This window comes from Procambarus clarkii, chromosome 81, assembly GCF_040958095.1.
Source record: "Procambarus clarkii isolate CNS0578487 chromosome 81, FALCON_Pclarkii_2.0, whole genome shotgun sequence".
Lineage (NCBI taxonomy): Eukaryota > Metazoa > Arthropoda > Malacostraca > Decapoda > Cambaridae > Procambarus > Procambarus clarkii.
In genome coordinates, this window is record NC_091230.1 from 6,595,661 (window position 1) to 6,610,594 (window position 14,934).

Sequence of the window (14,934 nt, forward strand, 5' to 3'; positions counted from 1 at the left end):
GACCGTCACACTCCTGCACCATGTGTGTCAATGACCGTCACACTCCTGCACCATGTGTGTTACAGACCGTCACACTCCTGCACCATGTGTGTCAATGACCGTCACACTCCTGCACCATGTGTGTTACAGACCGTCACACTCCTGCACAATGTGTGTTACTAACCGTCACGCTCCTGCACCATGTGTGTTACTGACCATCACACTCCTGCACCATGTGTGTTACTGACCGTCACACTCCTGCACCATGTGTGTTACTGACCGTCACACTCCTCCACCATGTGTGTTACTGACCGTCACACTCCTGCACCATGTGTGTTACTGACCGTCACACTCCTGCACCATGTGTGTTACTGACCGTCACACTCCTGCACCATGTGTGTTACTGACCGTCACACTCCTGCACCATGTGTGTTACTGACCGTCACACTCCTGCACCATGTGTGTTACTGACCGTCACACTGCTGCCCCATGTGTGTTACTGACCGTCACACTCCTGCACCATGTGTGTTACTGACCGTCACGCTCCTGCACCATGTGTGTGTTACTGACCGTCACACTCCTGCACTATGTGTGTCAATGACCGTCACACTCCTGCACCATGTGTGTTACTGACCGTCACACTCCTGCACCATATGTGTAACTGACCGTCACACTCCTGCACCATGTGTGTTACTGACCGTCACACTCCTGCACCATGTGTGTTACTGACCGTCACACTCCTCCACCATGTGTGTTACTGACCGTCACACTCCTGCACCATGTGTGTTACTGACCGTCACGCTCCTGCACCATGTGTGTTACTGACCGTCACACTCCTCCACCATGTGTGTTACTGGCCGTCACGCTCCTGCACCATGTGTGTTACTGACCGTCACGCTCCTGCACCATGTGTGTTACAGACCGTCACACTCCTGCACCATGTGTGTTACTGGCCGTCACGCTCCTGCACCATGTGTGTTACTGACCGTCACACTCCTGCACCATGTGTGTTACTGACCGTCACGCTCCTGCACCATGTGTGTTACTGACCGTCACGCTCCTACACCATGTGTGTTACAGACCGTCACGCTCCTGCACCATGTGTGTTACTGACCGTCACGCTCCTGCACCATGTGTGTTACTGACTGTCACACTCCTGCACCATGTGTGTTACTGACCGTCACGCTCCTGCACCATGTGTGTTACTGTCACTCGCCTATACCATATGTGTGTTACTGACCGTCACACTCCTGCACCATGTGTGTCAATGACCGTCACACTCCTGCACCATGTGTGTTACTGACCGTCACACTTCTGCACCATGTGTGTTACTGACCGTCACACTCCTGTACCATGTGTGTTCTGCACCTACTTGATATATATTTATAGTAATATTTCTGCTGTGATGGTTGTCTTATAACCATCTTCATTTTCGGCTCAGTATATCTTTGCAAGCTTTCCTGTCGTCTGAAACCGGCACGCACAGCTCGCTTGATCCAGTAATTGGTTTCACACAATACAGTGACTGTCGAGATCAAATGTCTTCGTGGATTATTGTTATCCACAAACCATATACTTGCAGGATAAAAGCGTAACTAATAAAAATTGTTATAAATTCTCAAAATCAATTTGCAATATAGTATTGAACTGACATAAGTATTCACTCTATATTATGCCTTTGCAAATAGGCTCTAGCGTAAATTGGTTGGTAACGGGTTAGCATATATCAGATGTGACGTATATCACCGATATGTTAATGATGCCAATTTGAGACTCGTATGTGTGCTGTCTATCCCAGTGAGATACATTGCCCGAAACTCTATGCGTACTTTAGGTATTGTATGTATTAGCTCTATCATTAAATCCAACATTATGTTTGTAACTCATCTTCAATGTATGTATCTTTACCTGAATAAAAAAATCTAATCTAATCTAATCTAATTAGTTGTAACATGAACATCGAGCACTTCACCGTGATGTTCATCTCCTAGAGAGCAGTGTTCACACCCTGCGAGTGTCATCGGAATGATGGCATCATCAATTATAGATGCATCCAGAACTGAAACGAACCGTTAGCAATTGCGTCTCTCCAGAAATGAATAACTTGCACGACAAATACAGTCAATCACAAAACATTTAAGTTACCAACTACACCAGTGATAGTCTTTATTGCTTACAAATGAGGCCATATATATTATGTCAATAAAGAATGTCGTAAAATAAAATGTGAACCGTGTCATTGTTGATTTATATATTTTCACAACAAATATTTATATCATAATTTTCCTTGACTAAGCAAGAATGGTCGTTTTCACTCCATTGTCCGAACGTAGAAATACACAAGGGGGGGGGGGGATTTACCCAGACAAAACCGGACATTTCGTCTTTTAAGTTAGGAGGAGGCGTCTGTGTTCACAGCCACAGAGACAGAGGTGTCTGTGGTCACAATCACAGTGACAGAGGTGTCTGTGGTCACAGACACAGTGACAGAGGTGTCTGTGGTCACAGCCACAGTGACAGAGGTGTCTGTGGTCACAGCCACAGTGACAGAGGTGTCTGTGGTCCCAGCCACAGTGACAGAGGTGTCTGTGGTCACAGCCACAGTGACAGAGGTGTCTGTGGTCCCAGCCACAGAGACAGAGGTGTCTGTGGTCCCAGCCACAGTGACAGAGGTGTCTGTGGTCACAGCCACAGTGACAGAGGTGTCTGTGGTCCCAGCCACAGTGACAGAGGTGTCTGTGGTCACAGCCACAGTGACAGAGGTGTCTGTGGTCCCAGCCACAGAGACAGAGGTGTCTGTGGTCACAATCACAGTGACAGAGGTGTCTGTGGTCACAGCCACAGTGACAGAGGTGTCTGTGGTCCCAGCCACAGAGACAGAGGTGTCTGTGGTCGCAATCACAGTGACAGAGGTGTCTGTGGTCACAGTGACAGTGTAACGCTACTCAACTTCTCTAACAATCTGCACCACCCACACAACCCACCCAGCTTCACCCTTCATCCGCTCACCATCACCACCCAGCAACACTCACAACCCCCCAACATAGCCATACCCATCACTCGTAGCCACATCCTCCCCACCCAGCCACACCCCCTCCACCCAGCCTCACCCATCATTCGTAGGCACACCCATTAACACCCACACCCAAGGACAAGAGATAACAGATGGCCGGAATTAAACAACATTAGGAAGAATTAAGATAAAGTAGAAGAGGTAAGGCGAGGCACAACAAAAAACAACTGTTCAACATTTTCACACACATTAAATTCTATAAAAGAGGCACTACATGGTGTGGGTGATGGAAAATCATGCTTAACAAACTTGACTGAATTCTTTTACAGGTTCACCAATGTAAGGACTGGTGGACTGCATCTTCATAGACTGCCAGAAAGTAATGGACTCCAGAAACTAATACACAAGGTGGAGAGACAAGCGGGGATAAGATGAATGTCGCTGGACTGGGTAAAATAGTACCTGACAGACAGAAAACAAAGGGATCATAATCACAGAGAAAATGTCAGACTGGTAAGACGTGAACTTTGATGTACCACATGGCTCTCTCTCTGAACCGTTGGTCTTTTAATGTGTAAATGACTTGCCAGAGGAAGTGAGCTCGTACATGTCACTGTACACTAATGAGACCAAATTAATATTGGATGCTGCAAGAAGACCTTGACACACTTCACGAGTCGGCAGATAAATGGTTGTTCAACGTTAATCCAAATAAGTGTAAAGTAATGTATATGGATATAAGTGATAGGAGACATGAAGGTAATTACAGCACAAGGGGAAGGCAAGTACAAGACACAATAAGAGAAAACAACCTGGGAGTTGACACAACCCCAACATTAGCACCAGAGGCTCATGTGAGCAGGATAACATCAGCAGCGGAGGAGACGTAGGAAACATAAAAACATCATATAAACAAGGAGACGTCCAACACACTGCCTATGTGAGACCATCACTGGAGTATGCAGCACCAGCACGGAAGCTGCACCTCTTGAAGAAGAAACGTAACCTTGAGAAAGGTGAGGAAACTCTCCCTCACAACACCCAGCAGTGTGAACAAGGTGAGGCAACTCTCCCTCGCAACACCCAGCAGTGTGAACAAGGTGAGGCAACTCTCCCTCACAACACCCAGCAGTGTGAACAAGGTGAGGCAACTCTCCCTCACAACACCCAGCAGTGTGAACAAGGTGAGGCAACTCTCCCTCACAACATCCAGCAGTGTGAACAAGGTGAGGCAACTCTCCCTCACAACACCCAGCAGTGTGAACAAGGTGAGGCAACTCTCCCTCACAACACCCAGCAGTGTGAACAAGGTGAGGCAACTCTCCCTCACAACACCCAGCAGTGTGAACAAGGTGAGGCAACTCTCCCTCACAACACCCAGCAGTGTGAACAAGGTGAGGCAACTCTCCCTCACAACACCCAGCAGTGTGAACAAGGTGAGGCAACTCTCCCTCACAACACCCAGGAGTGAGAACAAGGTGAGGCAACTCTCCCTCACAACACCCAGCAGTGTGAACAAGGTGAGGCAACTCTCCCTCGCAACACCCAGCAGTGTGAACAAGGTGAGGCAACTCTCCCTCACAACACCCAGGAGTGAGAACAAGGTGAGGCAACTCTCCCTCACAACACCCAGCAGTGTGAACAAGGTGAGGCAACTCTCCCTCACAACACCCAGCAGTGTGAACAAGGTGAGGCAACTCTCCCTCACAACACCCAGCAGTGTGAACAAGGTGAGGCAACTCTCCCTCACAATCTAAGAGGAGAGAAAAAAACAGAAGGGAAATATTGGAATACATGGAAGAGGTCAACGAAGCTAATTTTATCCAGAACTATTAGAGAAAATATAACGAAAACTTTAATGATGAGAAAGGTAATGAGCGCGCCAGGTATAAACATATAGGAGGCAGGGATCCAAGAGCTAGATCTCACTCACCGTAGTCACTAATAGGTGAGCACACAACTCCCCCATCTTCCCCCCCCCCCCCTCAACACACACACACGCACCCACACGCACACATGAGAGTGGGAGGTATGAGCTGGGGAGCGGAGTGGGAATGAGAGGTATGAACTACGAGGAGAGGCTACGGGAATTAAACCTCACTTCGTTGGAAGACAGAAGAGTTAGGGGGGACATGATCACCACATACAAGATTCTCAAGGGAATTGATAGGGTTGATAAAGGCAGGCTATTTAACACAAGGGGCACACGCGCTAGGGGACACAGGTGCAAACTGAGTGCCCAAATGAGCCACAGAGATATTAGAAAGAACTTTTTTAGTGTCAGAGTGGTTGACAAATGGAATGCATTAGGAAGTGATGTTGTGGAGGCTGATTCCATACACAGTTTCAAGTGTAGATATGATAGAGCCCAATAGGCTCAGGAATCTGTACACCTGTTGATTGACGGTTGAGAGGCGGGACCAAAGAGCCAGAGCTGAACCCCCGCAAGCACAATTAGATGAGGACAATTAGGTGAGTACATACACACACGCACACACGCACACAGACACACACACATGGATAGATAAAGACAGGCTATTTAACACAAGGGGCACACGCACAAGGGGACACAGGTGGAAACTGAGTGCCCAAATGAGCCACAGAGATATTAGAAAGAACTTTTTTAGTGTCAGAGTGGTTGACAAATGGAATGCATTAGGAAGTAATGTGGTGGAGGCTGACTCCATACACAGTTTCAAGTGTAGATATGATAGAGCCCAATTGGCTCAGGAATCTGTACACCTGTTGATTGACGGTTGAGAGGCGGGACCAAAGAGCCAGAGATCAACCCCCGCAAACACTACTAGGTGAGTACAAATAGGTGAGTACACACCACACACACGACCACAGTGTACTGAGGTTTGAGTATCTGGTTGAAGAAGGGTTAAGGAACTCGAAGAGGGGAACTGAAAACAAAAGGCTAGCATTCCGAAAGGGAAACTATGAGAAGATAAGGATATTCCTAACAGATATAACATGGGAGACAGAGCTGAGAGGAAAGACGGCCCAAGAAATGATGAACTACATCACGCAGAAGTGCAAGGACGCAGCAAACAAGTTTGTCCCAGTCCAAAAGAAAAATAACGATATGCAGAAGAGAAACCCATGGTTTAACCAAAGATGTAGGCTAGCTAAGCAACAAAGTAAAAGGGCGTGGAGAAAGTATAGAAATAACAGGACACTCGAGAGCAGAGAAAGATATCAGATTGCCAGGAATGAATATGTCAGGTTGAGAAGAGAGGCAGAAAGGCAATATGAAAATGACATTGCAAGCAAGGCAAAGACTCAACCTAAATTGCTGCACAGCCACATCAGGAGAAAAACAATAGTAAAGGTAATAACTCAGGTAATGAAATTAGGGTAGTGGCAGACAGATTCACTACAAACGACAAGGAAGTGTGCAAGGAACTGAATAAATTCCAGGAGGTCTTCACATTAGAGCAAAGGGAAGTTCCAGAGATAAGAGAGGGAATAGTTAACCAGGAAACACTACAAGAGTTTGAGATTACCAGTGGAGATGTAAGGAAGCTCTTGCTAGAATTGGATGTGACAAAGGTTATAGGCCTGGATGGAATCTCCCCATAGATACTAAAGGAAGGAGCAGAAGCACTGTGCCTGCCACTCTCCATAGTGTATAACAAATCACTGGTAACAGGGAGAATTGCCCAAAATTTGGAAGACTGCTAATTTAGTCCCGATATACAAGAAGGGGGATAGACAGGAGGCCCTGAACTACAGGCCAGTGTCCCTATCTTGCATACCATGCAAGCTGATGGAGAAGATTGTACAAACAAAGCTAGTGGAACATCTGGAGGAAAAGAACTTTGTAACACAGCATCGACATGGGTTCAGGGATGGCGAGTCCTGCCTCACAGAAGTAATTGAATTCTACGACCTGGCTACAAAAATCAGGCAAGAAAGAGAAGGGTGGGCAGACTGCATATTTTTGGAATGCCAGAAAGCCTTTGCCACAGTACCACACAAGAGGCTAGTGAAAAAGATGGAGATTCAGGCTGGAGTGAAAGGGAAGATACTCCATTGGATAAGGGAGAACTTAGGCAACAGAAGACAGCAAGTCACTGTGAGGGGTGAGGTCTCAGATTGACGAGACGTCACCAGTGGAGTTCCGCAGGGGTCAGTCCTTGGACCTATACTGTTTCTGATATATGCAAATGATCTCCCAGGGGGTATAGACTCTTTTCTCTCACTGTTTGCTGATGATGCAAAAATTATGAGGAGGATTGAAACAGAGGAAGATAGTAAGCTGCTACAAGATGACCTAAACAGACTGAATGAATGGTCCAACAAATGGCTGCTAAAGTTCAACCCGAGAAAGCGCAAATTAATGAAACTAGGCGGTGGAAACAGGAGGCCAGACATAGGATACAGAATAGGAGATAAAGTACTTCATGAAACGGGCAGAGAGAAAGATCTAGTTGATATCACACCAAACTTGTCTCCTAAAGCCCACATAAAAAGAATTACGTCTGTTGCATACGCGAGACTGGCTAACATTAAAACAGCCTTCCGGAACCTGTGTAAGGAATCATTCAGAACCCTGTATAACACATATGTAAGACCAAACATGGAGTATGCTGCCCCAGCATGGAGCCCGTACCTTGTCAAGCACAAGACGAAGCTAAAAAAAGTTCAGAGGTATACCAGTAGACTAGCCCTAGAACTAAGAGGCATGAGTTACGAGGAAAGGCTGCAGGAAATGCACCTCACGACACTGGAAGACAGAAGAGTAAGGAGGAGATATGATCACTACCTACAAAATCCTCAGGGGAATTGACAGAGTATACAAGGATAAACCTGTTTAACACTGGTGGTATGCAAGCAAGGGAGCACCGATGGAAACTGAGTACACAAAAGAGCCCCAGGTACGTTAGAAAAACTTTTTCAGTGTCAGAGAAGTTAACAGGTGGAATGCATTAGGCAGTGATGTGGTGGAGGCTGATTCCATACACAGTTTCAAATGTAGATATGATAGAGCCCATTAGGCTCAGGAATCTGTACACTAGTTGATTGACAGTTGAGAGGCGGGACAAAAGAGCCAAAGCTCATTCCCCGCAAGTACAAATAGGCGAGTATACCCACACACACACACATCCTTGTGTGTGTGTGTCTTTTATCCTTGTGTTAAAGATAGTGTTTGCAAACGAGAACACAAAGGACACGATTCTGACAAAGAAAAGTCTCCTGCAACATGTGGGAGAATTCAAAAAAGTATTCCTCCAGAGGGACATGACGAGGGAGGAGAGGGCCAAGGCGGCAGAAGCAAGGAAGAAGCGCAGGGCGAGAGGGGAAAACCAGTAAACCACAGCTCCCAACACATCACCCCCAGAGGCGAGGGGGGAACCCACAACTAGCTACCCAGTAACACTAGCGAGGAGGGCAACCCCACCACCCTCCTCTGCATAGAAAACCCCCCTTTCCTTCCTGTCCTCCCGCCCCTTTCACCCCATACCCTCCCTCTCCCTCCCCCATCACTTGACACACCACCCCTCATCCCAGTATCCTCTGCAACCCTGGTATCCACCTCACAAATCCTCACACCCATGGCAAAGCTTCCTCCACCAGCAGAACACACACAAAGGAGGAGATTTGAGAAGGGACAGAAGAAAGTGAGCCTCAAGGTAATGTACACTAACATAGATGGAATTACAAATAAAGTAAATGAACTTGGAGAATGGGTAATAGAGGAAAACTCAGACATAATAGCTCTCACAGAAACAAAGCTGACGAAAACAATAACAAATGCAGTGTTCCCACAGGACTATTATGTTATGAGGAAAGAGAGAGAAGGAGGAGGTGGTGGTGGTGTAGCCCTGCTGGTAAAAAAAGACTGGGATTTTGAGGAGTTGGTTGTTTAGGGATGTGAAGGTTTCAGTGACTACATAATAGGAAAAATAACAACTGGAGGTCAAAAAATTATAATTGTAGTCATATATAATCCACCACCAAATGACAGAAGACCCAGACAGGAATATGATAGAAACAATATGGCCACCATTAACATAATAGAGAGAGCAGCTTCTGTTGCTAGCAGGAAAGGATCTGGACTACTAATCATGGGAGACTTCAACCATGGGAAGATAGATTGGGAGAACAGAGACCCGCATGGAGGACCAGAAACATGGAGAGCTAAGCTGCTGGACGTGGAAACAAGAAACTTTCTAAGCCAGCACATCAAGGATCCAACAAGAATGAGAGGAGAAGATAAACCAGCAATGCATGATCTGATATTTACGCTAAATGAGTGGGATATAAAGGAAGTCAAGATGGAAGCACCCTTGGGAATGAGTGATCACAGTGTAATGAACTTTGGATACCTGGTAGAGCTAGGAATTATCCCCACGAAAAAGAACTAGGAAACAAAAGGCTGGCATAACGAAAGGGAAATTATGAGGAGATGAGAAGCTTCCTAAGGGAAATACCTTGGGACACAGACCTCAGAGCTAAGTCTGTACAAGATATGATGGACTTTGTCACCCAAAAGTGTCAGGAGGCAGTAAGCAGATACATCCCGGCCCAAAAGGAAAAATCCGAGAAGCAAATGCAGAATCCCTCCCCAACACAGTCCACCTCCTCAACACAGACCCCCTCCCTAAAACAGACCCTCTCCCCAACACAGACCTCCTCCCCAACACAGACCCTCTCCCCAACACAGACCCCCTCCCCAACACAGACCCCTTCCCCAACACAGACCTCCTTCCCAACACAGACCAACTTCACAACACAGACCAACTTCCCAACACAGACTCCCTCCCCAACACAGACCTCCTCCCCAACACAGAACCCCTCCCCAACACAGACCTCCTCCCCAACACAGATCCCCTCCCCAACACAGACAAACTTCCCAACACAGACTCCCTCTCCAACACAGACTCCCTTCCCAACACAGACTCCCTCCCCAATACAGACCTTATCCCCAACACCGACCATCTCCACAACAAAGACCCCCTTCCCAACACAGACCCCCTCTCCAATACAGACCTTCTCCCCAACACAGACCCCCTCCCCAACACAGAACCCCTCCCCAAAACAGACTTCCTCCCCAACACAGACCTCCTCCCCAACACAGATCCCCTCCCCAACACAGACCAACTTCCCAACACAGACTCCCTCCCCAACGCAGACCACCTCCCCAACGCAGACCACCTCCCGAACACAGACTCCTCTCCAACACAGACTCTCTTCCCAACACAGACTCCCTCCCCAATACAGACCCCCTCCCCAACACAGACCTCCCCCCAACACAGACCCCCTTCCCTACGCAGACCCCCTTCCCAACACAGACCCCCTCCCCAACACAGACTCCCTCCCGAACACAAACCCCCTTCCCTACACAGACCACCTCCCCAACGCAGACCACCTCCCCAACACAGACCCCCTCCCCAACACAGACCCCCTCCCCAAAACAGACCCCCTTCCCAACACAGACCCCTTTCCCAACGCAGACCACCTCCCCAACGCAGACCACCTCCCCAACGCAGACCCCCTCCCCAACACAGACCCCCCTCCCAACACAGACCACGTCCCCTACGCAGACCACCTCCCCAACACAGACCCCCTCCCCAACACAGACCCCCCTCCCAACACAGACCACCTCCCCTACGCAGACCACCTCCACAACACAGACCCCCTCCCCAACACAGACCCCCTCCCCAAATCAGACCCCCTTCCCAACACAGACCCCCTTCCAAACACAGACCCCTTTCCCAACGCAGACCACCTCCCCAACGCAGACCACCTCCCCAACGCAGACCACCTTCCAAACACAGACCCCTTTCCCAACACAGACCACCTCCTCAACGCAGACCACCTCCCCAACACAGACCCCTCCCCAACACAGACCACCTCCCCTACGCAGACCACCTCCCCAACACAGACCCCTTCCCAACACAGACCACCTCCCCAACACAGACCCCTCCCCAACACAGACCACCTCCCCAACACAGACCCCCTCCCAAACACAGACCCCCCTCCCAACACAGACCACCTCCCCTACGCAGACCACCTCCCCAACACAGACCCCTTCCAAACACAGACCACCTTCCAAACACAGACCCATTCCCCAATGCAGACCACCTCCCCAACACAGACCCCTTCCAAACACAGACCACCTCCCCAACGCAGACCACCTCCCCAACACAGACCCCTTCCAAACACAGACCACCTCCCCAACGCAGACCACCTCCCCAACGCAGACCACCTCCCCAACGCAGACCACCTCCCCAACACAGACTCCTCCCCAACACAGACCCCTTCCAAAACGCAGACCACCTCCCCAACACAGACCACCTCCCCAACACAGACCATCTCCCCAACGCAGACCACCTCCCCAACGCAGACCACCTCCCCAACACAGACCACTTCCCCAACACAGACTCCTCCCCAACACAGACCCCTTCCAAACACAGACCACCTCCCCTACGCAGACCACCTCCCCAACACAGACCACCTCCCCAACACAGACCACCTCCCCAACGCAGACCACCTCCCCAACACAGACCACCTCCCCAACACAGACCATCTCCCCAACGCAGACCACCTCCCCAACACAGACTCCTCCCCAACACAGACCCCTTCCAAACACAGACCCTTTCCCCAACGCAGACCACCTTCCCAACGCAGACCACCTCCCCAACACAGACCACCTCCCCAACACAGACTCCTCCCCAACACAGACCCCTTCCAAACACAGACCCTTTCCCCAACGCAGACCACCTCCCCAACGCAGACCACCTCCCCAACACAGACCACCTCCCCAACACAGACTCCTCCCCAACACAGACCCCTTCCAAAACGCAGACCACCTCCCCAACACAGACCACCTCCCCAACACAGACCATCTCCCCAACGCAGACCACCTCCCCAACGCAGACCACCTCCCCAACACAGACCACTTCCCCAACACAGACTCCTCCCCAACACAGACCCCTTCCAAACAGAGACCCCTTCCCCAACGCAGACCACCTCCCCAACGCAGACCACCTCCCCAACAAAGACCACCTCCCCAACACAGACTCCTCCCCAACACAGACCCCTTCCAAACAGAGACCCCTTCCCCAACGCAGACCACCTCCCCAACGCAGACCACCTCCCCAACAAAGACCACCTCCCCAAAACAGACTCCTCCCCAACACAGACCCCTTCCAAACACAGACCCCTTCCCGAACGCAGACCACCTCTCCAACACAGACTCCTCCCCAACACAGACCCCCTCCCTAACACAGACCCCTTCCCCAACACAGACCACCTCCCCAACACAGACTCCTCCCCAACACAGACCACCTCCCCAACGCAGACCACCTCCCTAACACAGACCCCCTCCCCAACACAGACCCGCTTTCCAACACAGACCCCTTCCCCAACACAGACCACCTCCCCAACGCTGACCACCTCCCCAACGCAGACCACCTCCCCTACGCAGACCACCTCCCCAACACAGACTCCTCCCCAACACAGACTCCTCCCCAACACAGACCCCCTCCCAAACACAGACGTCCCCAATCGTTCAGGCCGCCACAGTGACAGACACTAAAAACGAGTCACAGAATCGTTCACCAAATATTTTCCGGTGATATTTCTGGCCAAACAGCGCTAAAAGCCTCGTCCTTCAGCCTCCATTATGGGGACCTAATGGAACTGAAAGTGATCAAACGGATGTCGTGTTCAGTGCTTGTTGTGTCGTGGTTGTCGTCTGGTGGCGGAGGCGGCCATCTTCTCCCCCTTGCGACGCTCTCTGGTCGCCTATATGTGCCTGTGGGAAGTGAGGTCTAACTCTTGGGTTCCTCCTCTTAGAAATTGGATGTTTGGTACTTCTGTTTTTTTCGGCGTTATGGGGCTCTTGTAAGTGTGCGTACGACTTCTCATATTTGTTCTTTCAAGGACTGATATCCAGTTTCTAGATCATATGTTTTGTATTAGTTTGTGTGTGTGTGTGTACTTACCTTATTTACCTAATTACCTAATTGTGCTTGCGGGGGTTCAGCTCTGGCTCTTTGGTCACGCCTCTAAACTGTCAATCAACTGATGTACAGGTTCCTGAGCCTACTGGGCTCTATCATATCTACATTTGAAACTTTGTATGGAGTCAGCCTCCACCACATCACTGCCTAATGCGTTCCATCTTTGAACTACTCTGACTGAAAAAGTTCTTTCTAACGTCCCTGTGGCTCATTTGGGTACTCCGTTTCCACCTGTGTGTCCGTGTTCGCGTACCACCCGTTTTAAACAGTTTATCTTTATCTACCCTGTCGATTCCTCTGAGACTTTTGCAGGTAGTGATGATGTCTCCCTTTACTCTTCTGTCTTCCAGTGCCTTGAGGTGCATTTCTCGCAGCCTTTCTTCGTACCTCATGCCTCTTAGTTCTGTGACTAGCCTAGTGGCATATCTCTGAACTTTTTCAAGCTTTGCCTTGTGCTTGACAAGGTACGGGCTCCACGCTGGGGCCGCATACTCCATGCTTGGTCTTACATATGTGGTATACAAGGTTCTGAATGATTCCTTATATAGGTTCCTGAAAGCTGTTCTGATGTTAGCCAGCCTCGCATATGCCGCAGATTTTATTCTTTTGATGTGGGCTTCAGGAGACAGGTTTGGTGTGACATCAACTCCTAGATCTTTCTCTCTGTCCGTTTTATGAAGGACTTCATCTTCCATTCTGTATCCTGTGCCTGGCCTCCTGTTTGCACTGCCTAGTTTCGTTACCTTACATTTACTCTGGTTGAACTTTAGTAGCCATTTGTTGGACCATTCATTCAGTCTGTCTAGGTCATCTTAAACCTCATACTGTCTTTCTCCGTCTTAATCCTCCTCATAATTTTTGCATCATCAGCAAACAATGAAAGGAATGATTCTATGCAATCTGGAAGAATATTTACATATATTAGAAACAGCATGGGGTCCAAGAACTGAACCCTGCGGGACTCCACTGAAGACGTCTCGCCAATCTGAGACCTCACCCCTGAGAGTGACTCCTTGTCTTCTGTTACTTTGGTACTCCCTTATCCAATGGAGAACCTTCGCTTTCACTCCAGCCTGCATCTCCAGCTTTCGCACTAGTCTCTGGTGTGGTACTGTGTCAAAGGCTTTTTGGCAATCCAAAAATATGCGTGTGTGTGTGCATTCACCTAGTTGTGCTTGCGGGGGTTGTGCTCTGCTCTTTCGGCCAGCCTCTCAACTGCCAATCAACTGTTTTTACTACTACTATTATTTTCCCCACACCCTTCATACCCCAGGAAGCAGCCCGTGACAGCTGACTAACTCCCAGGTTCCTATTTACTGCTAAGTAACAGGGGCATAGGGTGAAAGAAACTCTGTTCATCGTTTCTCGCCGGCGCCCGCGATCGAACCCGGAGCCACAGGATCACGTGTATAGCGTGCTGTCCGCTCGGCCGGACGGCCCCTGTGTGTTTGTGTGTGTGTGTGTATGTGTGTGTGTGTTTGTGTGTGTGTGTGTGTGTGTGTGTGTGTGTATAATTTCCTAAGTTTCCTAGTGGTGTCATGTCTTCACTGTACTGTTTGTTGTATAACGCTTTGAAACTACTATTGGTTTTGGCCTCCACCATCTTCACCACCTTCTCACTAACCTCGCAGATCAAAGTGAGACTATTTACCTAGAAGGTTCCACCCGTCTGCCACTCTATTTGCTAAAGATAATTGTCTAATATTTTTTTAGGCACCTATGTTTTCTTAGCTTGAATCTGTGTCCTTTTTTTTTTTTAGATATATACAAGAGTTGTTACATTCTTGTACAGCCACTAGTACGCGTAGCGTTTCGGGCAAGTCCTTAATCCTATGGTCCCTGGAATACGATCCCCTGCCGCGAAGAATCGTTTTTTTCATCCAAGTACACATTTATTGTTGCGTTAAACAGAGGCTACAGTTAAGGAATTGCACCCAGTACATCCTCCCCGGCCAGGATACGAAC

The 14,934-nt window shown here is 49.1% G+C and overlaps 1 protein-coding gene across 1 annotated transcript; it reads left to right on the plus strand.

Moving 5' to 3' along the window:
- Nucleotides 1-9,551: 9,551 nt before the first annotated feature.
- On the plus strand, nucleotides 9,552-12,542 carry LOC138358024 (cell surface glycoprotein 1-like). The gene has a single exon (XM_069315492.1). It carries the CDS (start codon nucleotides 9,552-9,554, stop codon nucleotides 12,540-12,542), a length of 2,991 nt encoding a protein of 996 aa, XP_069171593.1.
- Nucleotides 12,543-14,934: the final 2,392 nt, after the last annotated feature.